The 27,826-nt window shown below is 46.8% G+C and overlaps 1 protein-coding gene across 2 annotated transcripts; it reads left to right on the top strand.

Annotated features, from left to right (window-relative positions):
* The first annotated feature begins 1,017 nt into the window (after nt 1-1,017).
* On the top strand, nt 1,018-27,826 carry WIPI2 (WD repeat domain, phosphoinositide interacting 2). Of its 2 annotated transcripts, none has more exons than XM_054180328.1 (12): nt 1,018-1,279; nt 11,175-11,257; nt 15,819-15,988; nt 18,011-18,107; nt 18,723-18,820; nt 19,262-19,354; nt 20,156-20,226; nt 21,939-22,046; nt 23,026-23,190; nt 24,189-24,296; nt 25,806-25,903; nt 27,474-27,826. In XM_054180328.1, the coding sequence occupies exons 1-12, from the start codon at nt 1,206-1,208 to the stop codon at nt 27,584-27,586; spliced, it is 1,278 nt and encodes a 425-aa protein (XP_054036303.1). In that variant the 5' UTR covers nt 1,018-1,205; the 3' UTR covers nt 27,587-27,826. The 2 variants fall into 2 exon arrangements, with proteins under 2 accessions (XP_054036303.1, XP_054036302.1); XM_054180327.1 differs by having other exon boundaries at nt 25,806-25,936.

Raw genomic sequence — 27,826 nt, 5'->3', positions numbered from 1 at the left:
ACAGAATCACAGAATGTAAGGGTTGGAAGGGACCTCTGGAGATCATCTGGTCCAACTCCCCTGCCAAAGCAGGTTCACCCAGGGCAGGTTGCACAGGAAGACAGACAGGCAGATTTTGTATGTCTGTTGAGAAGGAGACCCTGCAACCCCTCTGGGCAGCCTGTTCCAGTGATCTGCCCAGGCAGTGGGACAGCAGACACAAGGCAGTGCTGTGCTGGGCAGGGCTGCTTGGATTGAAGACATTTGGAGCAGCTAGAGAGTGGTTAAATGTGGGGGAGCCCAGAGCAGCAGACTGACGAGCTGAAGCTCCATCACTCCCCACCACTGCATGTGCATCACTCACGAACGCCCCCGGAGGTATGACCCCAAGCACCCTGGGCAGCTCATTTCCCCGAGACTAGCTGATTTCAGGACAAATCCCTTGATTTCCATCCTCTCCCCAGACATTCCTAACTGAGTTGCCTTGGGGTTTTCCCCTGCAATTTATATTCTCTCCTGACAAGCCGCCCCCTGCACTGGAGTTGTCTCTCGCCCATTCCCGGCTGTCCTGCAAGCTGGGGACACCCAGAGGCAGATGCTCCCCTGACCACCACCAGGCCTTTGCGCTCCGTTGCGAGCTGCGCCCGGGAGCGGAGCTGCGCCCGGGAGCAGAGCCGCGCTGCGCCATCTGCTGAGCCGTGGGGACCTCCCGTGGTACGAAGCGGAACTGCAGAGGTTGGTACGGCGCAGGCTTCGCTCCTGCCGCGCCTGGAGAGACCGTGACGGTAAGGCGGCAGTCACGCTCGAGGACAGCGGGGACGCGGCTGAGCTGGCGACCACCGCCCGCACTCTCCATCTCCCATCCAGTCGCCGACCCCAGCGGGCCCTGCTTAGCTTCAGACCCCCCGCTGCCCTCCCCCCTCCCAGCGCCCCGCCTCTCTCCGTCCGAGTTCGGCGCCACCAGGCGAGCGCACGCGCGGCCCCTCCCGCCCCGCGCGGCGGGCGCACGCGCAGCGGCGGTACGGTGGCCGGGAGGGGCGGGGCGGAGCGGCGCAGGCGCGGGGGTCCCTCCGATGCCCGCAGCGTAAACAAGGGGCTGGCGGGGATGAGGAGGCCGCGGGTGTGCGGCGGGGGCCAGGGCCGCCGAGGCTGAGGTGTGCGCTGCCTGCTGGAGGCGTTTCCTTCCTCCTCCCCCGCCGGACGGGGGTAGCGAGGGCCGTCCCGCCATGAACTTGGCCAGTCAGAGCGGCGACGCCGGCAGCGGCCATCTGCTCTTCGCCAACTTCAACCAGGACAACACGTAAGGGGGGCGGCGCCCGGCCTGAGGGCGAGCCTGGACTGACCGGGGGGGACCGGGCGTGGGAAGGGGGCTGCGGCTGGGAAGGGCCTGCCGAGGGACCCTGGGGAGGCCTGGGCCTTGGACTTGGGGAAGGGGGAGGGGGCGTGGCGGGATCTTCCCGCGTCCTCCCGCTGCCACCTATTCCCCCCATGTCCATCCCTTCCTAGGGTAGGCAGCGTTGTCGCAGTCTCTGCCCTCGCTGCCACGGAATAGGGCCGCGGTCATCCTCATCTCCGCAGCGAAGAGGAGCGGGAACAACCCTGCTCCCCCCTCCAGCTTCTGTGCGGAGCTGCATGGCGTGAGGCCGCGCTCGTAGGGACACGTAGCAGAGGGTTAATGGGCGGCTTGAGCTCTGATTGCAGCACATTGACTTCTCCCTCCCCCAGACTGGTGCCTTGGGGAGTTTCACCTTCTTGTGCTTGCGAGACATTGCTCGCTGTTGCCTTGGGAAAGGGAGGCAGGGCTGTTTCAGCTTCTCGATGTCTGGCTGTTAGGAGGGCCTGAGGTAACCTGAAGACCCAAGTCTTCCAGGAGGTGCAAAGACTTTATCTGAAAGCTCATTCTAGCTGTCTTTTCATAGAGCTTTTTTGTTTTCACTTGCTGCCTGTGTTAAACTTACACAGACAACAAAGGCATTATGCCTTTGGCTTAAAGGTATTTTTATGAGCCTATGCTTTCTTTTGATTTTGATTTTTTTTTTAAGAGGCCTTTCTCAGGTAGTCTGTGAAATTGCATTTATTCATGTTTCAGTTCCAGAAATGGTCAGATGGTTCATGCTGAACACCTTTCAAACAATTTAACTGCTGCAATGTGTTTAGTTTAGTGCATATACAGAGTATTGAAAAGCAGGGGGGAATTTCAGTTTAAGACATCTCTAATAGGGAAAATAGAGCACTAAAGACCCTTTAAAGAGGGATTTGACTGTGTTAAATGCCTAAAAGATGAAACTAAGGGGCAATAACCAAAAGAACTTGTACTTGAGAAAGGAGTAGTTTCTGTTTAGGAAGTGAGTAAGAGGAAATGATCTCAGATTGGCATCACACAGCATAACCCACGAGTGTGGTGGTGGTGGTTTTGCTTTTAACAACTTATTTATTTGTATGACATGCAACAATATCTTGTCCTCACAAGAGAGAGCTTTTGACTCTCTTCAGCATGTGCTGTAGCATATGGTAGCTGTGAAGAGGAGATGATTTGTGGAAACTGCCAGAACTGAGGAGTAAGGTCACATCACAGAAGGAAATACTCTGTTTGCTTTTGTAGGTTTTGTTGGGGTTCAGGAGGTTGAACAAGTGGAGCTGGATAGACTTGAGACAAGACACTTTAACAGTAACTTGCAGTAAATGATGAGGGGGAAGCAGTAGTGTTCTATGTATTTGTAAGTAAATCATTATCCATATGTTGATTCAAGCCAGAGACTTTTGCATCTACTCCTCACATTTTTGTCATCCAAGTACTGCCTAGAGCTCTCTCTGTCATTGTGCTCAGAAATGCTCATGTTGTGCTCAGCTGCCAGCCATTTTTTACCTTTTACTAGATAACACAAGTCATAATAACTCAGATATCTGTCACCTCTTTCTTCTGCAGCTTAGAAAGGTCATTATTTGAGGTTTTGAAATGGAACTGTGCTCTCCAACGTGGTAATCTAAAAGCATTGATATTTCTCCTCCTTTCAAGCAACTGCCTGGCTTCAGTTGCAGCTTAGCTTTGTGGAGAGCTGTGTAGAATTAAAGATCACTGAATAGTGACCAAAGAAAACTTCTTTTGAACAGGAGAGTTGCAGGCTTGACTTGAGAGCAAACCCAAGACAGAAGTAAAATGAAAGGAAATGCAATATTAATCTGTCTGGGACTTCTTTGGCTTGTCCACCTTGAAGTCTTTCTTGAGGAGAGAATCAGTTATGGTCCTTTTTAACTTTGTGGTTTATGAGGGGAAAAGCAGACAACTGACTAATGATTTTGTTTTTCCTCAACTGTGTAGTGCTGCTTTGCCTCTTTACCCATTTCATTTTCAGAACTATCAAAAGTGTCTTCTTCGTTTTCTGTGCTGTAGCTGAGTTTTGTGTGTGTTGGTATCCAGCATTCTAGTGTCCATTGTGCAGGTAGAGTAATTCCCTTTTTTTAGCATTATTTCTATCTATGCAAAGCACCTTGAGATTAGCAGGTTTCATAGGATCAGTCAGGGTTGGAAGGGACCACAAGGATCAGCTAGTTCCAAGCCTCCTGCCATGGGCAGGGACACCCCACACTAGATCAGGCTGGCCAGAGCCTCATCCAGCCTGCTCTTAAACACCCCCAGGGATGGGGCCTCAACCACCTCCCTGGACAACCCCATTCCAGGGCTTCACCACTCTCATGGGGAAGAACTTCCTCCTCACCTCCAGCCTGAATCTCCCCACCTCCAGCTTCATTCCATTCCCCCTAGTCTTATCACCACCTGATACCCTGATTTGGTCATGTGTCTTTACATGAGCCAGACCTGGCCCATGTGTCTCTGCAGTTTAGAGTCTTGGAATAGACATTTTTGCCTGTTCACATATCTATTGGAAAAACAATATAAATATAAACCAGGCTTCTGTTCATATTTTTGGTCTCAAAATGATGAGAATAGCTTTAAAGGCCAGTTACTTGGAGACAAATGAGATGGTTCAGATGATGTTGAGGAAATATCTTCTTCTTTCTCATAGAGTCTCAGAGGAATCTCTCTGAGAAAAGCAGTATAAAACCCCCCAAGTCTTGTTTGTAGATGTCTTTCCAAGCAGCTTCTTACCAAAACTCTGAGGTGGTATGTGACCAAAAAAACCCCAAGTTGCATTCTAGTTCTTAAACTGAGTAGAATTTAGTGGTTGTCTAAGTTCTTTAAACTGGAGTTAGAGGTGGTTGGGTTTCTGTCTTTCTCCCCCACCTGTAATCTCTCTTAGGTTCTTGTTTGAGCAGAGAAACAAGAAGGCAGCTCTCTGGATTTATTCCTACACTATTCTATATATCTAGAAGGTCACCATTTACCAGGTGAGAAGAGCTGCAGAGAGCTGGTTAGGAATGAATTACACTTTCCCATGCTGGCCCTCAGAGCACTTAACTTGCTTTCAACTTATATTACAAGTGGCTGGAATCCTTCTCCAGACAGGCAAGGTAAACAAATGCATATTCTGGCAGCCAGCATATGAAAGGCAAGCTATGTTTATGTCTTCCCAGTCAGTTTTAAGGTGTGCTTTGGTAATTAGAAAAGTTGCTGACAGTCAGAGCTGGAAAATAAATGACATGGGTGCATTGTTATTGCATTTAAAGCTTATAACCATAACTTAACAAGGGGCCAGCTCCACTCGTGCTCCGTGTGGCTTGCTTACCTGGACAGCAGAGCCAAGTGCCTTGTTTTAGGAAAAGATGGTACTTGTTGCTGGTAAAAATAGGTACAAGCTAGCCTTTCCTTGGCTTAATTAAGGGTTGATAATTAATTATTGTCTCCTATGGGAAGGAGATGATCTCTTAGCATTGGGAAATGAAATTGCTGGTAGTTAGAAGTGCGCTGTCAACGCAAGAGCTGCTGTTGCATTTCCAAGGTGCTGTTCCATTTCCCAGTTGCTGCAGTCCCTGGTGACTGAAGCAGATATCCTCTGTCTTGCCTGTAGTTGTTTGTTTTCCCCAGACATAACTCTCTTTTTAATTTATTTAAAGTTCATTCATGGATGCTGTATGTGGTGACGTTGCCTCTTGGAACAGTGTCTACGTTGTTGCAAGTGTTGTCTTGCCTCTTTATTCCACGTTGCCCTAAGCTTTATTTACATGAGAGTTTTGAGTTACTGGCTGGGACTGGAACTCTGCCTGAAAACACTCCACCTCTAATGCAGCAGAAGCAGTTGGTTTGTGGCTTCTCTTTGATATAGTGTGTTTTCATTAAGTAAAAACACAGGGAAGGTCGTTTTGAGAAGATGTTAGTGTCCTTGGTTTGGAGCTCGCCCTTTTCCCCAGTGAATCAGTCATTGCTCAACTCAGCATGACTGGCATTCTCTGATTGACAGGCAGAAGCTCCAGCCTGCAGAGAGCAGAGTAACTGATCAGAACTTGGGTATCCCAGCAAAATCATGCAGCAGAAGCTTGTGGGTGATTTCAGTGCTGGCTGTGTGTTAGCAGCTGGGTAACAACAGATAGTTGGTAAGATGTACTGCTTAAACCTGACTGCTGCTTATATTACTTCTGGGAGAACTACTGAGCACAGATACCTTAATGAAAAATTAAACTCTCCTCACAAGCTGATACAAGCTTTAAAACCCTTAAGGGAAAGGCAGGATGTGACAGAAGTTTGTAACTTTTTAAGCAAAGCATGACTTGCAGGATCTCAAAGCTTCTGTGTGTCTATAAAATAGGTAAAACTTTCAGTCTTTACATCTTCACACAAATACTTCCAGAGAAATGCCTTTGGAAGAACTTTGAAGCTTGGATGGGGTTCAGATTCAACTTACAAACACATAACAGAAGCACAACCCAAAGAACCTGCTTGTGAAACAGTGCTGGTGGGCAGACTGCAGAGAAGTTTTAATCACCTCTTTTTAAAACAAGTAATGGTGTAACAGCACTTGGAAACACAATAGTCACTGGACTCTTGGAGGAGACTGCTGATGGAAGGGCAAAAGGAAGCCTTGCCTTTGGACTTGGAATGAAAACACTGATGTGTGCCTTAATTGCAGGGTCTGCTTTAGACTCTGCTTTCATTTGTGTGTGGATTACAAGTGACAGGTGTAAGTTTGTGTCTGTTCTTTCTGATTTAATTCTGCCCTTTCCTGCCCCCCCCCCCCCCCCCCCCCCCCCCCCCCCCCCCCCCCTCCAAATCAATTTCATTCTGTTTTCTAAGCAGATGCTTTAAAGTTGTACAGCTGGAGAAGTTGTGTTCCAGTGCCTTTACTGTGTGATGTTTGGATCTCTGTGGTAAACTGTGTGTGAGGGGTTAAGTGCTGAGCATTCACTCCTCTGCCTTTATTTCTCCTGTGTTCAGGTGTCATTCACCCTATGTTCAGGAGTCATTCACCCATGATCCTTGAGGACAAGAGAGCTCTTGATTGCAAGGAGGCTTTAAAGCTAAATAGACACCAAAAAAAAAAAGGAAGGAAGGAGTGATTGTGAAGCTCTGGTGCTCAGGGAGGGTAGTGAAGAGGAGGAGTCCCACATGATGTTGCTTGCTGTTGTTGCAGTGGAGCTAGCAGCCAAGGTGGGCTTGCCAGAAGGATGTTCCTCAGCCTGTAACAACTTGCACAGGAATTTGGCCTGGAAATAGTGATACTTACTTGGATTATGAACTTTCTGTTGTCCCAGTTCATTGCTGCATGTTAAGTAATGGGCAAGTGAGGTCTCCCTTTGCTGTAGCAGATTTCTGGAGGTTTTCTTTTTAATATAAGAACAATGGGGGGGGAAAAATCTGTAGGCTGTCAGAGCATTGCTGACAAATGTGTTGAACTTGGGGCTTTCTGTATCTGGCTCTTGTCCAAAATTATGGCATCTTTGACCTTTTATTTATTAGATCTGTAAGATGTTGCAGCTTCAGTTTCAGCAGAGGTTTGGGAGGGGGGGGAGATGAAGCAAAGTGAAGTCCCTTAGCAATTCTTCTCTTAAGTCATTTCATTGATTTTTTTTTTTTTTCCTCTCATGTTTATTTTCCCCTTCTTCATCATAAGCCTTTGCTCACAAAATGTTTTGTCTTTGGAAATTTACATTGGTTTTGAAACCAGGTGGAACATCAGTGTAATGAGACTGGATCATAATGAAAGCAGGTTTAATTAACCAGTTACTTAAAGTAGTAATGACTTCAGGAGTCATGTTTATGCTGCAGCTGCAATTGATTTCAATCTTGGAGAGCGCTGCCCTCAGTAGGATATTTCTGATGAATAGTTAAGGGAAAAAGAAAGGGGGGGAAAAATGGTTTTCTTCCTTCTCTCTGTATAGTAAAGAAGGTAAAGAAAAGCTGTATGATTCTAACTCATCTGAAAAAAAACTTGTTTCTGAGAAGAGAGATTGAGAAGCAGCTGATTTCCCACTCTAGGTGAGTGCTGCTCACAGTGAGTGTCAGCATCCTGAAGCGAGGGGGTGAGACATCTCTTAAGACTGCTCACTTGATGAGGTTAGTTTTAATTATTTGACAGCTGCTCTTGGAAATACTCTCAGGATTTATGTAACCTTGATTCAGACTGCAGTGTTATCTTTGGGGGGGGAAAAAGTGGGTAAATAGAGTTGTATAAATCAGGGTGATACTGCTAATTCTGTACTGAGCAGCCGACCCTGCTGATGAAATAGCTCAAAGTCTAAGGTGTGTAATAGGGGCTACACATAACAGAGCTAAAAATCCATCTGTGTGTAGCATAATGCTAGAAGGGGGGGGGGGGGAAAGGCTGGGTTTTAGGGTATTGATTTTATTTTCAATTTGTGCCTCTCATCAGCTTCTGAAATTTGGTGATGATGAAGCCCAACACCCACGTTGTAAAAGGAGCTTCTGATAAAGTACAGCAGCTTCTCATTGGCCACTGTCTGTCAGAGCACTAGCTGAATGGCTTATTGATCATATTTCATCCCCATATGGCTGCACATTTCCCTTTCTGTTTTTCCAGAGGTGGGGTAACTTGGGCTGGAGACTTGTTTTGTGGATTTGGTCATTTAGCTATTGGGTGTCTCAAGGGCTTAAGTGTAACGTTGGTGTGGGGGGGAAGAGGAGGGATTTAAATCCCGGTGATTATGCTGGCAGAACTCAGCTTAGGGAGTTCTCTTCTTACATATGAAAAGCCTTTTCCCAATAGTTTCATAAGTAATTTGAGAGTACATTAAAAAAAAAAACCAAACAACAAACCAGGGCAAACAAAACAAAAAAACCCCAAAGAAAAACAAACCCTCCAAGCCAAGAATGCTGTCCTAGAAGCAGAATAGGTTGTTTTGCAGTTCTGCTTGGATGCTGAAATGGCTTTAATTACACTGACTTGAACTGCTCTGTGTAAACAAATGATTTGTGGCTTCATCACCTTGATCCTGAAAGAAATAACAAAAGGCAGTTGCCATGGATGGAAAGGTCTGTTCTGTGCTTCTTCATTTGGCTCCTACTCAGTCTAATGATTTTTATCTCCTACCCAGCTCGCCTTTGCCATTGTCTGAAGCTTATTTAGATGAGGGATGGGCTGTGGCCAGGGTAAGAAAAATGGGCTTTCTTCTGGGTGTCAGTGCCAGTCAGCCAAACAGTGATACAGCAATATTCTGTATTTAAAGCTGTAAGTACAATGCAGGAATCAATTCTGCCTAGTAATACACTCACCAATGGCTGCTGTGTGGAATTCTCAGTGAGGGAATCAGCCTGGGTCTTTTGTAGGTGGCTTATATTGCAAGGAGTCGTGTGACTCCATTTATTTTTAACTCAGGGTGCTTGTTTACCTTTGTGAAGTGACAGTTTTAATGTCCTTCTTTGCTAAACCTTCTGTTGAGGCAAGCAGCAGAACTCAACTCATTGCTTTTGTGTTTTGTTTTGTTCAGATTGCATTTTCTTCCTCCTTTTTTTCTTCAGCAAAATGTGGATTTTCACTGTGTTGTACAAAAGTAGTTGAGGAAAGACACTGAAGCTCTGTGGCCACTAATTAGATTCAGTCTGCTGAACACACTGGGTTTTGTCTGAAGTAAAATTAAATTCCCTATCTCTAAGGTGACTTAGAGGAGCAGCAACCAAATTTTGTTTTATAGTTGCCTCTCTCTCTACCCTTAATATGCTTTTTTTAATACCTTGGTGATTGAATCTGGGGAGACTTACATCTCCTGCCTGGATGGTGCATATTTTAATTTGAAGGTTTAAACCATCTCAAATAGAATTTCTTCACCAGATTGTGCCAGGGGGTTGGTTGGGGCATTTTTTCCTTCTAGAAGAGGAGGTCATACCATCATCCAGAAGCTGATTTTTAGAGCTGGGGATCTTCATCTCAGAGAATCAACCCCTGGAGGAATAATTTCTCATGCAGTGTGCCCAGGCAGCCAGGAGGGCCAATGGTATCCTGGCCTACAGCAGGAGCAGGGAGGTCATTCTGCCCCTGTACACTGCACTGGTTAGGCCACACCTCAAGTACTGTGTCCAGTTCTGGGCCCCTCAGTTTAGGAAGGATTTTGACTTGCTGGAGTGTGTCCAGAGAAGAGCAACAAAGTTGGTGAGGGTCTTGGAGCACAAGCCCTATGAGGAGAGACTGAGGGAGCTGGGGTTGCTTAGCCTGGAGAAGAGGAGGCTCAGGGGTGACCTTATTGCTCTCTACAACTACCTGAAGGGAGGTTGTAGACAGGCAGAGGTTGATCTCTTCTCCCAGGCAACCAGCACCAGAACAAGAGGACACACTCTCAGGCTGCACCAGGGGAGGTTTAGGCTGGAGGTTAGGAAGAAGTTTTACACAGAGAGAGTGAATGGCCATTGGAATGGGCTGCCTGAGGAGGTGGTGGAGTCACCATCACTGGAGGTGTTCAGGAGGAGACTTGATGGGGTGCTTGGTGCCATGGTTTAGTTGATGAGGTGGTGTTGGATGCTAGGTTGGACACAATGATTTTGAGGGTCTCTTCCAGCCTGGTTTATTCTATTCTGGGTACCTTAGGGTTTAAAAAGGACTCACTTTGGAGCCATGAGAGGAAAATACAGAAAAAGCAAGAAATCTAGGAAAATCTGTATTGCATTCTAAGTGCAGAACTAATTACCACTGCTTCTGAATTGCAGACAATGGTCTTGCTGAGCTCAGAAGGGCATTTTGGCAGGGCTGGGTTTGAGCCTTGCCACAATTTGGCATGTTGAAATACATTTTATTGGAGTTTAATTAGGTTTTCTTCATATGTCCTGGCAGCAAGAAATATCTGCACCAGAAGCAGACTAATACATTTCTGCACAACCCAGCTGACTGTTCATTTTCCTTTTTCTGTGGCATCAAATCATCCTCCTCGTGGGGGAGGGGGGAATAAGAATGTGCCATTGTCTGCTGCCTTGATGTGTAAAGACCAGCAAGACAAGCCTAAAGGTTTTTGGGGCTTAAAATTTAAGACCTGTCTTTGACTCTGACTGGAAAAGCAATTAAATGGTCTGTGAGCTAAGTGTGAAAATTGAGGAATGGAGGAAAGAAGGCTCTGTAGTCAGATTTTTAATGTTCTGCTTTTGTTAAGATCTGTTTAACAGCAGTGAGTGGCATTTTTAAGAGGGTGCCTCTGATCAAAGATTCAGCAGGAGTATTTGTAAGGCTGAGACCTAACAATGTTCTGAGGAGGTGCTAGAACATCATCAAATAAAACCATAGCAAAGCAGAGCTGGCAGTCTTTTAATGCCTTATTTCCCCCCCCCCCCCCATTTTCAATATGAAAGCCCTTTAGGGGTGGTTGAGGGGAAGGTTCCAGTACAAAGAGCAAATGAAATCCCCAGACAGCCCAGTTTAGAAGGTCTTGGAGGTCACCTCTAATGACCAGGCAGTGATGTAATTGGTTTGCATTACATTCTTCAAGTCATCATCTTCTTCCCCACACTAAAGCTTTGGGTTTGCCTGGAGAAATCCCCAGGAGGGATTGGGCAGCAGGCTCAGGTTAAGCTGTGAGCTCTTTGTTTCATCAGCGTTGGTATTCCACACCTGGGGTAGCTGAGAGGCTGGCTGCCCTTTTCCAGAGGTGAGGAAGCTCTCTGTATCTGGCCTGGCTTCTTGGTGCTTCTCTCACTGAGCTAACCCAACTCAGGACAGGTTGGACTTGATGATCCTTGGGGTCTCTTCCAACCTTAGTTACACTGTGATACTGTGAACTGGAGTTGTGGAATAGGGTAAGAACCTGTCAGAGGGTAATCACAGCTGGCTTGGTTTGTGTTCCTGACTGGCTTGTTTGTTTTGCAGGTCCCTTGCAGTTGGCAGTAAATCAGGCTACAAATTCTTCTCTCTTTCATCTGTGGACAAATTAGAGCAGATCTATGAATGCAGTGAGTATCTCTCCCTCTTTCTGTTTTGAAATCCCCTCAGCTGGCTTAATTTGGGAAGAATAAGAGACCTGCTTTGCTTTTTCACAGGCTGCTGGGAATTGACATGAGAGGAACCTTAAGTGTATGACGAAATATCACACCAATACAAAACAATTGATTGCTGGCAGGGTAAAGCTGTATATTGGTGTTCTGGATTGAAATTGAGCTGGAAAGGTTGTGACATTTGGTTAACAGCTGGGAGAACTCTTTGCTTTTCTAACTTTATCTCCAGCAGCCAGGTTCTGTAGCAAGTGGGCATTAAGAAAAACAAGTAAATTCCCTGATGTGAGAGTGTCTTTTGAGTTTTTACACTGAGTACTGTGGCAGGCAGCCACAAATACACCTTTGCCAAATAAGGAAGCAAAGCCTTTCTTAGGTTTTTCTTTACTCCTAAAGAAAAATGCTTTTAATGTGATAGTAACAGATTTACACCTCCAAAAGTTTGAAGGATACAAATTCCCAGTACTGATCACAGCTGAGCAGGACATGGGGTGAAATGGAGGGAAGTGATAGCCTCTGTGTTGCCACCAATTCAGACTTCCCCCTGTTTTGAGCAGCTAATAAGTGAACTATGAATGCTATGCAGAGTATCCTTGCTCTTGTGCAAACTCCATGTGAACAGGTGGTACCAATAGCTATGATGTCAGCACTTAGAGTAGGATCCTGGTGTACCATGCAGCACAGCAGAGCTGGCCTTGGACTCAACTCCTGAAGTGACCTGACCCTGTGATGTCTGGTGTTTGAAAATGGTGTGGCTCAGATCACTTCTTAACCTGTGGTGATAGCCTGCTTGTAGATACAGCCAATGGAGAGAAGTAATTGGGAGGTTCAAATTAGGCACCCGTGATCAGGTTAAATTGTGCTCCAGCTCCATCTGCCTGCCTGACTCATGGTCTGGTTGTACTGGTTAATAGGTGGCTTGAGCTCCATTTTATGCAGTTGAGTTTAGGTAGCTGACCTCTGTAGTATGTTAGGCACTTCCAGTATCTGCCCTGATCCCAGCCCAGGAGACTCAGTGAAGATGACTCCTGTTACACGAGACACTGACTAAACATACCAAGAGAGCCTCAACTGAAGCTTGCAGGACTGCTTCTTCTAGACAGTCCTTGAAAGAGCAGCTTGGATGAAGTGCTTTGCTCAGAATCTTGCAACAAACTGCTAAAGCAGGCCAGGTTGGAATTGGGACCTGCTGATTCCAGTCTTCAGACTGTTCTGGGATGCCTGCATGGGCTTAACCACTTTGATATTGTCAGCTTTCTTCCATGGCTCTGAAGTCTGTAACTAGAGAGCACAGAGCAGGGGGTAACAGTAGATTCAGTGGTCTGCCCTGTGTACAGCAGGCTGTCTTGACCTTTGCTCATGGGGCAGGCAATGTGCATATTTAATATTTAAGATATTAATTGTTCATTTTTTTTTCTTCTTGTATGAAGTTAAATAACTTTTCAGTCTTGGGCTCTCAAACCATGCCTGTTCAGAACCTGATATGCAGGTGGAGGGCTTCCTGTGTGCTGGGTGCCTCCTTTCTGCAAGGAAAGGTGTCTTGAAGCCTCCCAGATAGGTGCCACTGCTTCCAGTGGGTCTAAAGACTTGGTGTTGTTTTGAGTTGAGTGCTTTTAAGAACCCCTCCCTCTCTTCTGTAGGGTTGACTTGCCAGGTGTAAGTGTCTAAAGTGAACTACAGACTGTGCCCCAGCTGCCTGGTTGAGAGAGCAACTGAAACAGCCTGAGAGTTTCCTTTGTCTGCTCCCATCACTGACTTCTGTGGCTCTACCAATCTCTTAACTCCCTGCTCAGTTGATCCCCTGATGAAAAAATAACTATGAGACTGGAGGGTGCTCTAAAGCTTAATGAATGCTTCTAACATGCTTCATGTTCTTGGATTGAAAAGGGAGTAAGAGCACAGCTGATCATCAGCTGGCTGCTTCTAACCAGCTCCTGTCTGTGATGCTTCCTACCTGTGTTTATGCAGCTGTTAATCTTGTTATGGATTTGCTGTTCCCTCCTCACTGCTGATGCTTAACTCATTTTGTAGTTGTTCTTTCTGTGTTTTGAATCTGAGTTTCTGGCAGTGCTCACTTGTGTGGTATAAAGGAGAAAACACAAACAGCAATACTGTTAATCACAGGAGGGCTGGGGGTTTTTTTTCCCTGTAGGACTTATCTAGTGCTGGTCAAGATGATTAATTTGGGACAGGTGAGTGCAGGATGTACAGCACAGCCTGGTGTTGCACCCAAATGGTTGCTCCTTAGGAAGCCTGCATGACTTGGCAGCTGTGAAGTGATGTTATCACTGCTTCCTGCTGGGAGAAGACAAAGGAGCAGAGGTGCATCCTGTATTTTTAAAATGAATTTAATTAAAAGCCCATCACAATGCTTTTCTCTGAAGCTAACTGTATTAGAGTAAGCCTTTTTATTGTGAGGCTGAAGGATTTTCTATTCCTTTTAAGTGTTTTCCTGGCTGAAAGTTGTCTGGGTTTTGTTTTGTTGGGTTTTTTCCCTTCTGATTGCTTAGTTCTTGAAGTGCTCTTCCCTGTGTGCCTACACATCCTATCAGTGCAGCATGGGAGCAGCTCTTTTGCCATCTGAATATCTGCTGTTCCTCCTCTGAAATGCCAGCTCCTCTGCCTGCCTGGGAGAATAACAAATCCCAGAAGCTGTGTGGGGAATGAAGCTGTGCTCACCCAGAAGCAGGGAGCAGTCAGGCTGGGGGGTTTGGATCTCTGTGCAGGTCTTCTGAGCCTTGTAAAAAGATTCTATCATTATGAAGGACTCCAGGCTTAGATGGAAAGCTGATAAACCTACACTACAGAATATCTGAGAAGCTTTCATGTTAGTAGTCTGATTCAAAGAACACAGACCCCCTGCATTTGGGAGTCTATGCATGGATTTATGGAAGCAGAGTTTGTTTGTTTGTTTCCTTTTCATGTCTTGTGTGAGGCATCAGAAAAATGGAGGAGAATTCCTTGAAAACCAAGTCCTTGCTGAAATGCATTATCCCTCTTGTGTGAGCAAGCTGAGCCTTCAAAGCCTCTGTGAGCTGCTTTGTCTTCTCTGGAGAAGTACCACAGTAAATAGGAGATGTAGATAAAAGTCAGTTATGCTGAGTAGGACACTGAAAATGCTTAGTGTAAACCTGCTCCCTTCCCATAAGGAGGCTGTTCCTCTGTCTCTTTCTCATGGAGCATTAAATATTTTCTGGTCTTTCTTTCCCCCCCTCCTTGAAACAGCTGCCCAGAAAGAGCACTTTCAAAGCAGACAATGTCCCACAGCCGTGGCATTGTCGTATGCTGAGAATGTTGGACAGAACTGTTTTCAGGGAGTTTCTGTCCCTGGTGATGAGAACAGTGCCCATTACTTATTTAATGTCTCTTGGACAAAACAGAAGCCTTCAGAAATAAGCTTTATGGGTTTTTCCCCCCCCTGGCAGCTTTATGATTTGGATTGTATTAAGCACTGAGCTAATCCAGACACTGACTTCTGAAAAACTTGCTTGTTTTGATGGACCAAGGCCAGAGGCCCAGGCTGCTCGTCTTGATTCGGTCCTCTAATGTAAGGACAGGCATAACCAGTAGCTGTGGGAGAGCTGCAGAGTGTGGTAAAACTCTCCCCAGCTTCCTCCTGCTGTGCAAACTGTCCCCTGTGTCCCTGGGGTTTTTGGAGGGCAGCTGCAGGGTGTGGGGAGGGCAAAGCACACGTGCCCAGAGAAACTGGTGGGGAGACTTGGACTCCTCCCAGCTCGGTCCTGTACAGTACTCTCATCAAATGCTCTGAGAGTGCTGCTTTGCCAGAAATCCTGGGCTCTCCTCCCTCCTGCTGCCTTCCCCACATTTGGAATGGTGACATGTTCCTCCTTTTGCCTCCAGTGCTTCCCTAGTGGAACACTTGACAAAGTGAGGCTGGGTCGTGGCCGTGTGTACGTGCTGGGCTTCGTGGTTCCCCTACAGATGGGCTTTAGGGACTGTCAAGTCCTTTTCATAGTGTGTGTGCAAATGCTGCTTGCTCAGTGGCTGGAGCAGTTTTACAACAATGAGCTGCTTTGAGTGCAGCAGCCTGCCTTTCTTCATCAAAAGGTATGCAGAAACCCCAAGGTGTTTTGGTCATCTGAAAACTCTTCCATGCACAGTGGAGCTTGAAAAACAAATCAAACCCCCCACACAGGCAGAGCCCCAGAACTTCAAACCCCTTTGCTGGTCTAGATTTCTGCAGAGATCAGACTGTGCAGTTTTGGAGTTGGACAGTTTTTGTGTCTTTGTGCCTTTTTTCTTTCCTGTGGAATCTTGGGCAGGGGGAGCAGCTGCTCTGCTCTGAAGCACAGACTTGCAGGGCACCTCAGGGTGGGGGGAAGTCAGCATTCACTGTCTGCATTTCCTGCTTTAGAAACCTTCCCTCCAATCCCACTGGGAGCTGTTGTGCCAATGTTTGTGGCATTAGGCTCTTAGGGGTTTTTTAGGCAATATTTCCTACTTCTTGCCTGAAATCTCCCTCTGTGTTGTTTTTTTCCCCCTCCTTGTTGTGGTTCCTCAGCTGACACAGAGGATGTGTGCATTGTGGAGAGGCTCTTCTCCAGCAGCCTGGTGGCCATAGTTAGCCTTAAAGCTCCACGCAAGCTGAAGGTTTGTCACTTTAAGAAGGGGACAGAGATTTGCAACTACAGTTACTCCAACACCATCTTGGCTGTCAAGCTCAACAGACAGGTGAGTAGTAACTGTGACAAGGAAGTCAGACATGGGAAGGGATTGTGGATCTGACTCTGGCACTTGCTCTGCTGATTTTTGGTCTCTGGGTGACAGAATTGCTATTTGACATGAGCTTGTACTTTCCCACCTGTAGCTTCTGTATTCATAGTATCATAGTATCAGTCAGGGTTGGAAGGGACCACAAGGATCATCTAGATTGTATTGCCACCTCAGTGCTCATCTTTGGCTAAGTATTTTTGGTTCTCTGTTTGTGTAGCTGCTTAGGAAATTCCCAGAGTAAGCTGAGCTGGACTAGAGATCTCCCAAGGTCCCTTCCAGTGTGAATCATCCAGTGCTCCCAAGTGGGGAAGTTTGTGGAACTGGCAGTTTCTGTTCAGGCCTCAACTTAAAACTTATGTGTCCGCTTTCACATGTTTGAAATTGGAATTAGGGTTTCATTTTTGTTTTAAATCCCTGAACTGGTGAGGTTTTCAAACACCTGGAGCTATACTTTGCTGTGTCACTAATTCACTACTAGACTGCTGGGGGTTTTGGCAAGTACAACTGCCTTCAGCCAGTTCATTCAGAGTGAATGGCATTCAAAGGGTGGGGAGGGGGGAGAGAAATCATCTTAGTGTCCATCCCTGTGGGAGGATGAGACTTCTGTTTAAAATCCTAAGGGAAACAGTGGCTGATTTGATTTCTGGCATAGTGAGGTAGCATTAAATGAGTAACATCTTGTTAGTCTTCCAGATGTAGCCTACAGAAGTGTGAGTGAGATGCTGGAGGAGTCAGTTTAAAAGAAAATCCTACCCCCTGACAACTAATTCCAAGTAATAGGCTCTAGGGATGGTTAAAAGGCTCTTGTGTCTTTTTTCTCTGTTTAGCCAAAGCAAACAACTATTTCCACGTGTGAATTGGCCTCCCAAGGGGAGGAAGTGCGTAAGGGCAGGTACAGAATAAGAATGAAAAAGCCTTAAATGAAAGTCTCTGGCCTCAACCAGCAATGCAAATCATTTTCATTGAAATCAGTTTGCACTGGTGTGGATGAGACAAGCAAAAGTCAGCTCGAGTGACTGAGTGTAGTGTTGCCCTGTTAAAGCCCTTTCAAGAGGTGTTCCTTGTGTATCCTCTGTCAGACTCTCTTACTGCCTCCCATCATCTGGGTCGAGGCAATCCCAGGCACAAATCCAGGCTGGGCAGGGACTGGCTGGAAAGCAGCCCTGAGGAGAGGGACTTGGGGGTGCTGGTGGAGGAGAAGCTCACCACGAGCTCTCAGTGTGCACTTGCAGCCCAGAAAGCCAATCAGATCCTGGGCTGCAGCAAGAGAAGTGTGGCCAGCAGGGCAAGGGAGGTGATTCTCCCCTTCTGCTCAGCTCTGGTGAGACCCCACCTGGAGTACTGCCTCCAGTTCTGGAGCCCCTAGTACAAGAGGGATCTGGAGGTGCTGGAGTGTGTCCAGAGAAGGGCCACGAGGATGATCAGAGGGCTGGAGCACCTCTCCTATGAGGACAGGCTGAGGGAGTTGGGGCTGTTCAGTCTGGAGAAGAGAAGGCTCTGAGGTGACCTCATTGTGGCCTTCCAGTATCTGAAGGGGGCTCCAAGAAGGCTGGGGAGGGACTGCTCAGGATCTCAGGGAGTGATAGGACTGGGGGGAATGGAATGAAGCTGGAGGTGGGGAGATTCAGGCTGGAGGTGAGGAGGAAGTTCTTCCCCATGAGTGGTGAAGCCCTGGAATGGGTTGTCCAGGGAGGTGGTTGAGGCCCCATCCCTGGAGGTGTTTAAGCCCAGGCTGGATGAGGCTCTGGGCAGCCTGATCTAGTGTGAGGTGTCCCTGCCCATGGCAGGGGGGTTGGAACTAGCTGATCCTTGCGGTCCCTTCCAGCCCTGACTGATTCTATGTGGGCACCACCTTTTCTCTGTTGAGAGGCACCTACTGCACATTTTTTGTTGATCTAATGTTTTTTTTGTTTAGGATTGATTTAAATTAGTGTAAGCCCCAGTCTGATATCCACATCTCGTCCTCTTTCCCATGTCTAGAGGCTGATAGTATGTCTGGAGGAGTCTCTTTATATCCACAACATACGAGACATGAAGGTGTTACACACAATCAGGGAGACCCCTCCCAATCCTGCAGGTAAGTGTAGTGTCAGATGCCAGCCCAGCTCTGGGAAGTGCTTTCTGTGTCAGCTGTGACATCTCCTGCAGGGAGCTGTAAGGCTCTGAACTCCACTCTGAAACGAAAGTGACAAATGCATGAGTGTTGTCTTAAAGCCAGCCTGTTTAATCCAGGTGAGGGTTTGAAGAACAAATAGCAGCCTCTGCCTTAAACTGCATCTTCCCAGGGTTTCAGTCTCCTTGAGTGGATGTGTTGAGATGTCAAAGAAGCAGCAGAGGCACAAAAAGAAGTAGCAGAGACAAAAAGAAGCAGCAGGGACACAAACTGGATCTTGCCAGCACTTGGTCTGGTTGAAGGCTTTATCAGGCTTAGGAGAGAGCCAAGGGGAAATTCTGCTGCTTAATTAGTTGTTGTAGCTCTGTTGGTATTCCTTTCCTACTTTATATGAAACTTGAGTAGTTGAGTGTGTTGCAGATTGACTCTGAGATTACTCACCAGAGTTCTGTTTCTGCTGATGCCTTCTGAGGATCATTTGAGTTAGGTTTGTAATGCTCAAAGGTAGCATCAGAAGGTTTTGCTGTACAAGTCTTGGAAGTCTGCCCCTTTCCAATTCAGTTTCTGCTTCCCTTCTAGGCTTGTGTGCTTTGTCAATAAACAATGACAACTGCTACCTGGCCTATCCAGGAAGTGCAACTATTGGAGAAGTACAAGTCTTTGACACCATCAACCTGGTAAGGATCTTTGTGACTGCTGTTTCCCCTTCCAAAGCTGCAGGTTGGGGGAACTGCTTCAACCCCTCAGAGAAGAATTCTTAGAACTCAGTTAGGTTCCTCTGCATCAGTCTGCAGCATCCCTTACAGCCTGGCTTCACAGAAGGCTGGCAAAGGAAATGCAGACACTCAGATTTGATGAGTGGAGTTAGGCAAAGGAGCAGAGCAAAGTCATTCCTGTTCAGATTGTCTCTTAAGTATCCTTCTGCTACTTGTACTCTCCATGCACATGCTTCACTGATAATTTGATGTTCTTAACCTTTCCTGAAACAAATATTGAAGCTGTTTTCTCTAATGTAAGGCCCAGATTTGCCTTGAAAGCTCTTAAAGATGCAGTTTTGAGGTGCAGACACGTAGCTTTTTCATGTACTAAGGTTATCTTTTATTGCTTCACTCCTGCAGAGAGCTGCTAATATGATCCCAGCTCATGATAGCCCCTTGGCTGCTCTGGCATTTGATGCCAGTGGTACTAAACTTGCCACTGCATCGGAAAAGGTAAGGTGGCTTTTTACTGACTGTGATTTAAAACAAGAAAACAATGAAGTGTGTTTGTTTCTAAGCACTTTAAGCACACACAATTCCACACCCAAGTGCCAGAAGAGGCAGCTTGCAGATCTAAGTGAGGAGCTGGTAATGATCTTTAGCACCATTTCCATGCTGTGAATTGTTGGCTAACAAGGTTATTTTAATGAAGGCACTGGAATCTGGCAGTAATCAGGGCAATCCATTAAGTGCTGCTCCCTTTAATGCAGGATTCTTATTAGAAATTAGTTGCCTTGTTTTGATGCTGTCTTCCTAATGAAAACAAGGCAGTTAAAGGCAGAACAGAGAGCAGTGCCTTGCCAGCCCTTGGCACACAAGAACAAATTGCCCATCTAAATTCTATAGCTTAGAAACTCCGAAGCCTCAGCTGGTTGAGTCATAAGCTTAGATGAGAAAGGTGTAACTGATTGCATCTGATAATGGCACAAAGACCTCCAGATGGCTGTACTTGTGGCACTTGTCTGGTGTGGTCATTTTCATCATCAGAGATGATAAGAAGGGCTGTTCCTGATGCATAGCCTGTTCCCTGCATTAGGAGCTCCCACCTCTTGTTTTCTCTGCTCTTCAAACACATCCTACGAACGAGCTCCATAAATATTTCATGCCGGTGTGTGCTGTGCATCAGCAGCAATAAGTTAACAGCATAATGGTTGGCTGCTTGCACTTGTACTCTGCTCACTGGAGCTAATAGAATGAACAAACTGGGAAGGGAAAATTAATTCTTGGTTTTTTTTTTTCCCCCCCCACTTCCAGGGGACAGTAATAAGAGTGTTTTCCATTCCAGAGGGACAGAAACTCTTTGAATTCCGAAGGGGAGTGAAGAGGTAAAGTTCTACTGAGCCGGTTGTCTGAAGCACATTTCTTACTGGTGAAGGGCCTGGAGCACAGCCCTGTGAGGAGAGGCTGAGGGAGCTGGGGTTGTTTAGCCTGGAGAAGAGGAGACTCAGGGGAGACCTCATTGCTCTCTACAACTACCTGAAGGGAGGTTGTAGCCAGCTGGGGGTTAGTCTGTTCTCCCAGGCAACCAGCAACAGAATGAGGGAACACAGTCTCAAGTTGTGCCAGGGGAGGCTCAGGCTGGATATTAGGAAGAAGTTCTCCCCAGAGACAGCGATTTGCCATTGGAATGTGCTGCCCAGGGGAGTGGTGGAGTCGCCATCCCTGGAGATCTTCAAGAAAAGACTGGATGAGGCACTTAGTGCCATGGTCTAGCTGATTGGATAGGGCTGGGTGATAGGTTGGACTGGATGATCTTGGAGGTCTCTTCCAACCTGGTTGATTCTATGCTTATGGTAGATTTTGCAGTATGTTGGGCAGTTGAGCTGGCATCCTCATTTTTGCCTGTTTTCATCTTCATTTGCCCCTGCCTGTAGGCTTCTAACAGTTCCAGCTTGAGCAGCTTCCAGTTTTCACTCCTTTGGACTCAAGCTGTTCTATAAATCAACCCTGGTGGAACCATGCTGCCTCTTACTTTCCAAAATGCAGTAGTGAGAGAACTTGTTTCAAGTGGGCCACTTTCTGTAGGCTATATTGTAGTCTTAGGCCAATTGCAGGCAGTACCTCTGATATTCTGAGGGAGCTGGGGTTGTTTAGCCTGGAGAAGAGGAGGCTCAGGGGAGTCTGCAGTCTACAACTACCTGAAGGGAGGTTGTAGCCAGCTGGGGGTTGGTCTCTTCTCCCAGGCAACCAGCAATAGAATGAGGGGACACAGTCTTAAGCTGTGCCAGGGGAGGTTTAGGCTGGATGTTAGGAAGAAACTCTTCACAGAAAGAGTAATTTGTTATTGGAATGTGCTGCCCAGGGAGGTGGTGGAGGCACCATCCCTGTAAGTGTTTAAGAAGAGACTGGATGGGGCTCTTGGTGCCATGCTTTAGTGATTAGGTGGTGTTGAGTGATAGGTTGGACTCGATGATCTTGAAGGTCTTTCCCAATCTGGTTAATTCTGTATTCTCTCTCTCCTCTAAACCCTGCTAGTGCTGTGATCATTGATAGCCACTGTGAAAAATGGTACTGTGGTAGTAGTAACTCTGTAGTTGCTCTTGCTGCAGAGGTAAGACTGAGTTCAGATTGTTGCTGATTGCCTCCCCTATCTGGTATGCATCGTGTCCTTAGTGGAGATGTTGCTCTTGGGCTGCTGTAAGAAGGTATCAGAGAATTCAGAATGCTTACTGTGGAAATGTTCTTTTTTTCCTTCTTTGCAAAGCAGTGGTGACTGAGGAATCTGCTTAATTAATACTTGAGCCAAATTCTTTGGCTTAATTAAGAGTCACCTGCAATCTCTGACAGGAGAAGAGGAGCAGGTGGGTCTGCCATGCAGCCACAGCTCTCAGTGCAGCTCCTGCGTACAGCATGGAGCTCCTTAGGGGTGAATGTACAGGAAGGCCCCTGCCTATCAGAACAGGGAAGTAATGTTCTCATGGAAGCCAATTCCCATAAGCTGGTTAAGGCTGGCTTGCTTACACCACTTGGTGCAGTACTAGACTGTCAGAAAAGACATTTAATTGGTTTGCCTTTCTCTTTTCTCCACCCCCCCTAGGTGTGTGAGCATCTGTTCGTTGGCTTTCAGCATGGATGGCATGTTTCTGTCTGCATCCAGTAACACAGAGACAGTGCATATCTTCAAACTTGAGACTGTGAAAGAAAAGTAGGTTTCAGAGGTGCCTTAGACTTCTTTCTTTTTCCCAAGGAAAAGGCTTTAAAATTCATAGCACTCAACAAGATGAGTTCTTCAAAGCCTGGACTGACTTCCTTTGAACGCTTCTGTGAAGGGCAGAAGTCATTTATGAATCAACAATTGTAACTGAGCTGCACACTGTTCTCCCAGTGAATAGAAAAGATCCTGAGGAGAAACTGGCCATCCTCTGGAGAGGAATGTGGAGCAGTTTCAACTTGCAGTTGCATTTGTGTTTCACCTCTTCTGACACTCCTAATGGAAAGAGCTATCTCAGCACTGCCTCCCAGCTGCCTGTGGGGCTTCATAAGACACCAGGTTCTAAAATGTTTCTATTGATGATTGGAGAGGACAGTCTTACCTCACATTTCTGTTGGAAACAGTAATTTGTTTGGTGATAAACAGGGGAACAAAATGTTCCAAGTGTAGCTCTTTCCATGAGGTCTTGCTCTTGTATAACGAACCTTATGAAATGCAGTTTTATAAGCAGAAGTATCGGTTTACAATCAAACCTGCTTAAGTAACAGGCTGAGGGTATGGTAGGACACATGGTGCCCTGTAGCATAAAGGACATGCATTTAGAGTTCTCTAAGCTGCTGTGAACTGGAGAGAAGCAGATAGCTGCTTAATGTCTTTAGGCTGGAGGTGAGGAGAGAGCTCTTCACAGACAGAGTTGTTAGCCGCTGGACTGGGCTGCCCAGGTTGGTGGTGGAGTCACCGTCCCTGGAGGTGTTCAAGAGGGGATTGGATGTGGCACTTGGTGCCATGGTTTAGTAGTCATGAGGTGTTGGGTGACAGGTTGGACTTGATGGACTTTGAGGTCTTTTCCACCCTGACTGGTTCTATGTAAAACAAGAAGCCCTTTCAGAGTGGTGACACACCTTTCTCCAACGTGAAGGCAAAGTCAGTCACACGTGGTTTGGTTTTTTTTTTCTTTCCTTCTGACTCCTAGACCTCAGGAAGAGCCTACAACCTGGACAGGTTACTTTGGAAAAGTTCTGATGGCCTCCACAAGCTATCTGCCCTCTCAAGTGACAGAAATGTTCAACCAGGGCAGAGCCTTCGCTACAGTCCGCCTGCCCTTCTGCGGGCACAAGAACATCTGCGCGCTCGCCACGTGAGTGAAGAAACTGAGCCCGCGTCACCGCCCCGCTGGGGTGTCACCTTGGGCTGTGGAGAGGCTGCCACTGTAGAACATAACCCCAGCTGCCCCAGAGCAGTGCACAGAGCAGTGGATCACCTGTGATCGTTTCAAAGCCTCTCCCAGTTGAAGAGCAACGTGTTAGAGGCGCACTTCACCGTCAGGGGAGGGGAGAGGGGAAAGGCATAATATTTGGAGGGGGATAGACTCTCTCTTAAGTGTGTTTGTTTTGAAGGTTTTTGTTTAGTTTTGAAAGAAGAATGTTGAACAAACCCCTGGGATTGTGGCATTTGTTCCTGTCAGTGCTGGGGGCAGTGATGGCAGTGTGTTGTGTTTTAGTGAATAGCAGAACCCGGCAACCCAGACTAACCACTCAAGTAGGCAAGTTCGTGTAATGCTTGTCTCTAAACCAGCACAGCATGCATTGCAGTTGATTTTGAGGACTAAATCTGATCTTTATTCTGTCTTTAGCAAAGGCAGGTCCCACCTGGCACAGCTACCAAAGCCATAAGTTGAGTGCTAGTAAACTTCTTTGGGGAGGAGGGAAGGGGGTGTTAGAGGTTTTTATGCTAAATCAACTTGGTGTCACTCCTGATCTCAAAGCACCCTTTAAGCAATAGTGAAGCCTTGTCACATTGCTGAAATAAGGAAATGCTTCCTGTTAGAAATGTTTTGGCTCTGGAGTTGCACAGAGCCTGATGGCAGGATGGTAACTTCTTGATCTGTTGTGCTGGCTTATACAGAAGTTGCTTGATTGCTGTGGTGCTCCGTTACAGCCCCGGAGTGTGGTTCTGCTTTACTCTGGCTTGGTTTTATGCACAGGTCTTTTCTAGGTGCACTGTCTGCTAAGTGTTCCCTGTCTTACAAGCAAGAGTGTGGAAAATAATGGCTTAAAATCATGGGAGGGCAGCAGGGTGTGCTGAGACTGAACTGAAGTTCTTACTGATCTCTTGCTCTCCCCTAAACCTTTCTAGGATCCAGAAGATCCCTCGTTTATTGGTGGGAGCTGCTGATGGCTATCTCTACATGTACAACCTAGATCCCCAAGAAGGAGGAGAGTGCACACTAATGAAGCAGCACAAGTAAGCTCACATTAGCCTTAGGGCTGAGGTGCTTCTGCTTTGTTTTTGTCATCTTACTGCTGTTTTGTTGTAGTTTGGGTTTTGGTGTGTGGATTTGAAGGGTTCCCACCCCCAAATCCAATTTGTTCTTACACTTAGTTCTGTTCTGCAAAAGTCTAACTTAGAATAGTTCATTTCTTTAAATGAATCTTTTTCCAGACCCCTGACATGAATGAGTAACTTCAGAATCCCCCTGTGCCTGCCTTTCTAGTACCTACTGCACTGAGCACTGCTTTATCAGCAGGGACTTAACGGGGTCTGATTGCAGCGAAGGATCAATCGCTGTCAGCTCTCTGATCTTGGCTCCTCTTACTTGGCAGTTGGAGTTGAGTCACTTAGGGGAGAACCTGAAACGTCTGACACCATCCTCTTCATCAATAAATGAAGCAGTTAGAGAGAGAGAGAGATGATAAAGATGGTGCTCTGACTGAATTTTCTGTATTCTCTCTGTGCTGGTGTCCTTATTAAACCTCCTTGCATATAGGCCAGCCAGCTGATGCTCTCTAGCAGCACTGGAGAACACTTCAGGAAAATATGACAAGGCCCTGTTATTTTTTTTAATAAGGTTTGGCAGGCAGGGCTGGGGTAGTGCAGTTGAATTCCTTGCATGATCAGTTATGAATTAAAGCCAATAACTCTGATGATAATTCAGGCTTGCAGCCTTGGTCAGTCTGTACTGCTGCTCAGAAATCATGCCTTTATGGGAGTGTTTGAAGGTATGACCTCTGGTTTCGTTTGTAGGTGAAGTGAAGTCACAGAGGGAAGGCTTTTTTTGGTCAAGTTTTAATCTCTGAAATGCTCTGATACCTTCACTTGAGGGTTTTTAGTATATGTGGATCATAGAATTGTCAGGGTTGGAACCTCAGGGACCATCTAGTTCCAAGTCCCCTGCCATGGCCAGGGACACCTCACACTAGATCAGGTTGCTCAGAGCCACATCCAGCCTGGCTGCAAACACCTCCAGGGATGAGGCTTCTGCCACCTCCCTGGGCAACTTGTTCCAGTGTCTCACCACCCTCCTGGGGAAGAACTTCTTCCTAACATCCAACCTGAATCTACCCACATCTAGTTTTGCTCTGTTCCCCCTAGTCCTATCACTACCCAACCGAAGCAACTGCTTCTGTTGTTGACAGAGATCAAGAGACTATAGTATTGATAATGAATTTGTGGGGTTTTAATGACACTCTCGAGTCCTTTTTTCCCTTACATTAGCTGCTAGGATTTGGCTCCTGATGCCATGTCAGAGGCAAGCATGCTGCCAATGAGTCTCCAGTGTCAAACATGAAGTGCTGTCAGATGCCTTCTTGACAGTGCTCTGGAATGGAGGGACCAGGTCCCCCCTGTTGCATGTGTTATATATACATTATGTTTGCACCTCTAATGAGATCTTCTCCCATAGCTGTCAGCTAAAGCTGTATTACCCCCCAGGCAGGTTACCCTTCCAGCTAACCTCTTCCTTGTTCTTGCCAGGCTCGATGGCAGCATGGAGCCAGCCAACGAAATTCTGGAGTCCGCATCCCACGACCGGCCCTTGGTAGTGCAGACATACAGTGCTGCTGTGACTAAAGGTACATATGTGCCTTCCTCACCCACAAGGCATGGTAAGGAGAAGGCTGGAAACAGGGCAGAGGGCACCTCTGCCTGGTGCTTCATTCTAGATGGCTGACTGAGCTCGTCTGCTTCAGCGCTGAGCTTTGCAGGTTGTGATGTGGAGCGTTGGTGAGCAGTAGGAAAAGAGCACTTGTGATGTGCAGTAGCCTCCTTGAGACTGAGCATTCTTTTCTGCCACTTCCTGAGTAGAAGTTTGTCTCAGATTGTGGTTGATTAGTGAAAGTTGCAGTACCTGCCATGTGGTTCTTGAGGGGCCCTCACACAGTTATTTCATACAGGAGTTCTGTATCCAGACCTCCTTAGAGCATCTCACTTATAACCCCTTGGGTTTATTAATCAAGGTTTGGTAAGTACTCCTGTAGTTCCTTTCTGGGACCTTTTAGCCTGATTTGCTGCTCTGTTAAATTGAGAGGATGAGAATTGGAGAATTTACTTAATGCTGCAGCTGTTAGTGGAGCTTTTGCCATTGTTGCATGGCACTGAGGTCAGTGCTTCAGCTGCAGAGGAAGAACAGCCTGCACGTGTCGCAGCAGTGCTGCAGTTACACCTGGAGTGCATGGGTGGAGATGAAGAGGAGCATCAGCCTGCCTAAAGCACATGTTTATGCTGTGCACACACAGGGTATGGAATAGAATTAACCAGGTTGGAAAAGACCTTTGAAAAGACCTATCTAGTCAGCTAAACCATGGCACCAAGTGCCTCATTGTCTCCTCTTAAATGCCTCCAGTGCTGGTGCCTCCACCACCTCCCTGGGCAGCACATTCCAATGGCCAATCCCTCTTTCTGTGAATAACTTGTTCCTAACATCCAGCCTAAACCTCCCCTGGGACAGCTTGAGACTGTGTCCTCACAAAGTTGGTGAGGGGCTTGGGACACAAGCCTTATGAGGAGAGACTGAGGGAGCTGGGGTTGCTTAGCCTGGAGAAGAGGAGGCTCAGGGGAGACCTTATTGCTCTCTACAGCTACCTTAAGGAAGGTTGTAGACAGGCAAAGATTGAGCTCTTCTCCCAGGCAACCAGCACCAGAACAAGAGGACACACTCTCAGGCTGTGCCAGGGGAGGTTTAGGCTGGAGGTTAGGAGGAAGTTCTACACAGAGAGAGTGATTGCCCATTGGAATGGGCTGCTTGGGGAGGTGGTGGAGTCACCATCACTGGAGGTGTTCAGGAGGAGATTTGATAGGGTGCTTGATGCCATGGTTTAGTTGATGAGGTGGTGTTGGATGATAGGTTGGACACAATGATCTTGAGGGTCTCTTCCAACCTCGTCTGGTCTGATTCTATATTCTATTCTATATTCTATTCTATATTCTATTCTCTTGTTCTGGTGCTGGCTGCCTGGGAGGTAGTTGAATTCTGATCACAAACTGCTCTTGGCTTGGAGAAATGAGGTCATGATAAAAGCAGTCTCAGGGTGGCAGTGACACTGTTGCAAGCAGTGTTTGTTACTTCAGCCCTTATCGCTCTCTCTGGATCCAAGCCCTGGTCTGTACTGTTGGTCTCCCAACTGCTCCTTCCTTTCTCCCCAGCCTACTCTGATGACCTGGGTGCCGTGGGCGGAACCTGCCTGGAAGACGAAACCAACTCGCTGCGATTGGATGAGGACAGCGAGCACCCTCCCATGATCCTTCGGACAGACTGAGCCTTGCCCTGTGTGAACTCACTCCTGAAGCAGAGAACACTGGCTGGATGTTTCCTGAGGAATCTCGTGTTATGCTGCTATGAACTTTGACATGAGTTGGGAGAGAGGATGACAGACTCTTAACAGTTTTAAGTCGTAGCTGTAGTCCTAATTCTATACCATTGGAAAAATATATGGTTTTCAATTCAGTGGCTTTTAATCTTGCTTATCTCTTTTAGCTGTGGGTTCTTGGTTTTTTTC

The sequence above is a fragment of the Dryobates pubescens genome, chromosome 4 (assembly GCF_014839835.1).
Source record: "Dryobates pubescens isolate bDryPub1 chromosome 4, bDryPub1.pri, whole genome shotgun sequence".
Taxonomy (NCBI): Eukaryota; Metazoa; Chordata; class Aves; order Piciformes; family Picidae; genus Dryobates; species Dryobates pubescens.
The sequence above is the reverse complement of the archived record's forward strand: the minus strand, read 5'-3'. Positions and strand labels throughout refer to the sequence as shown.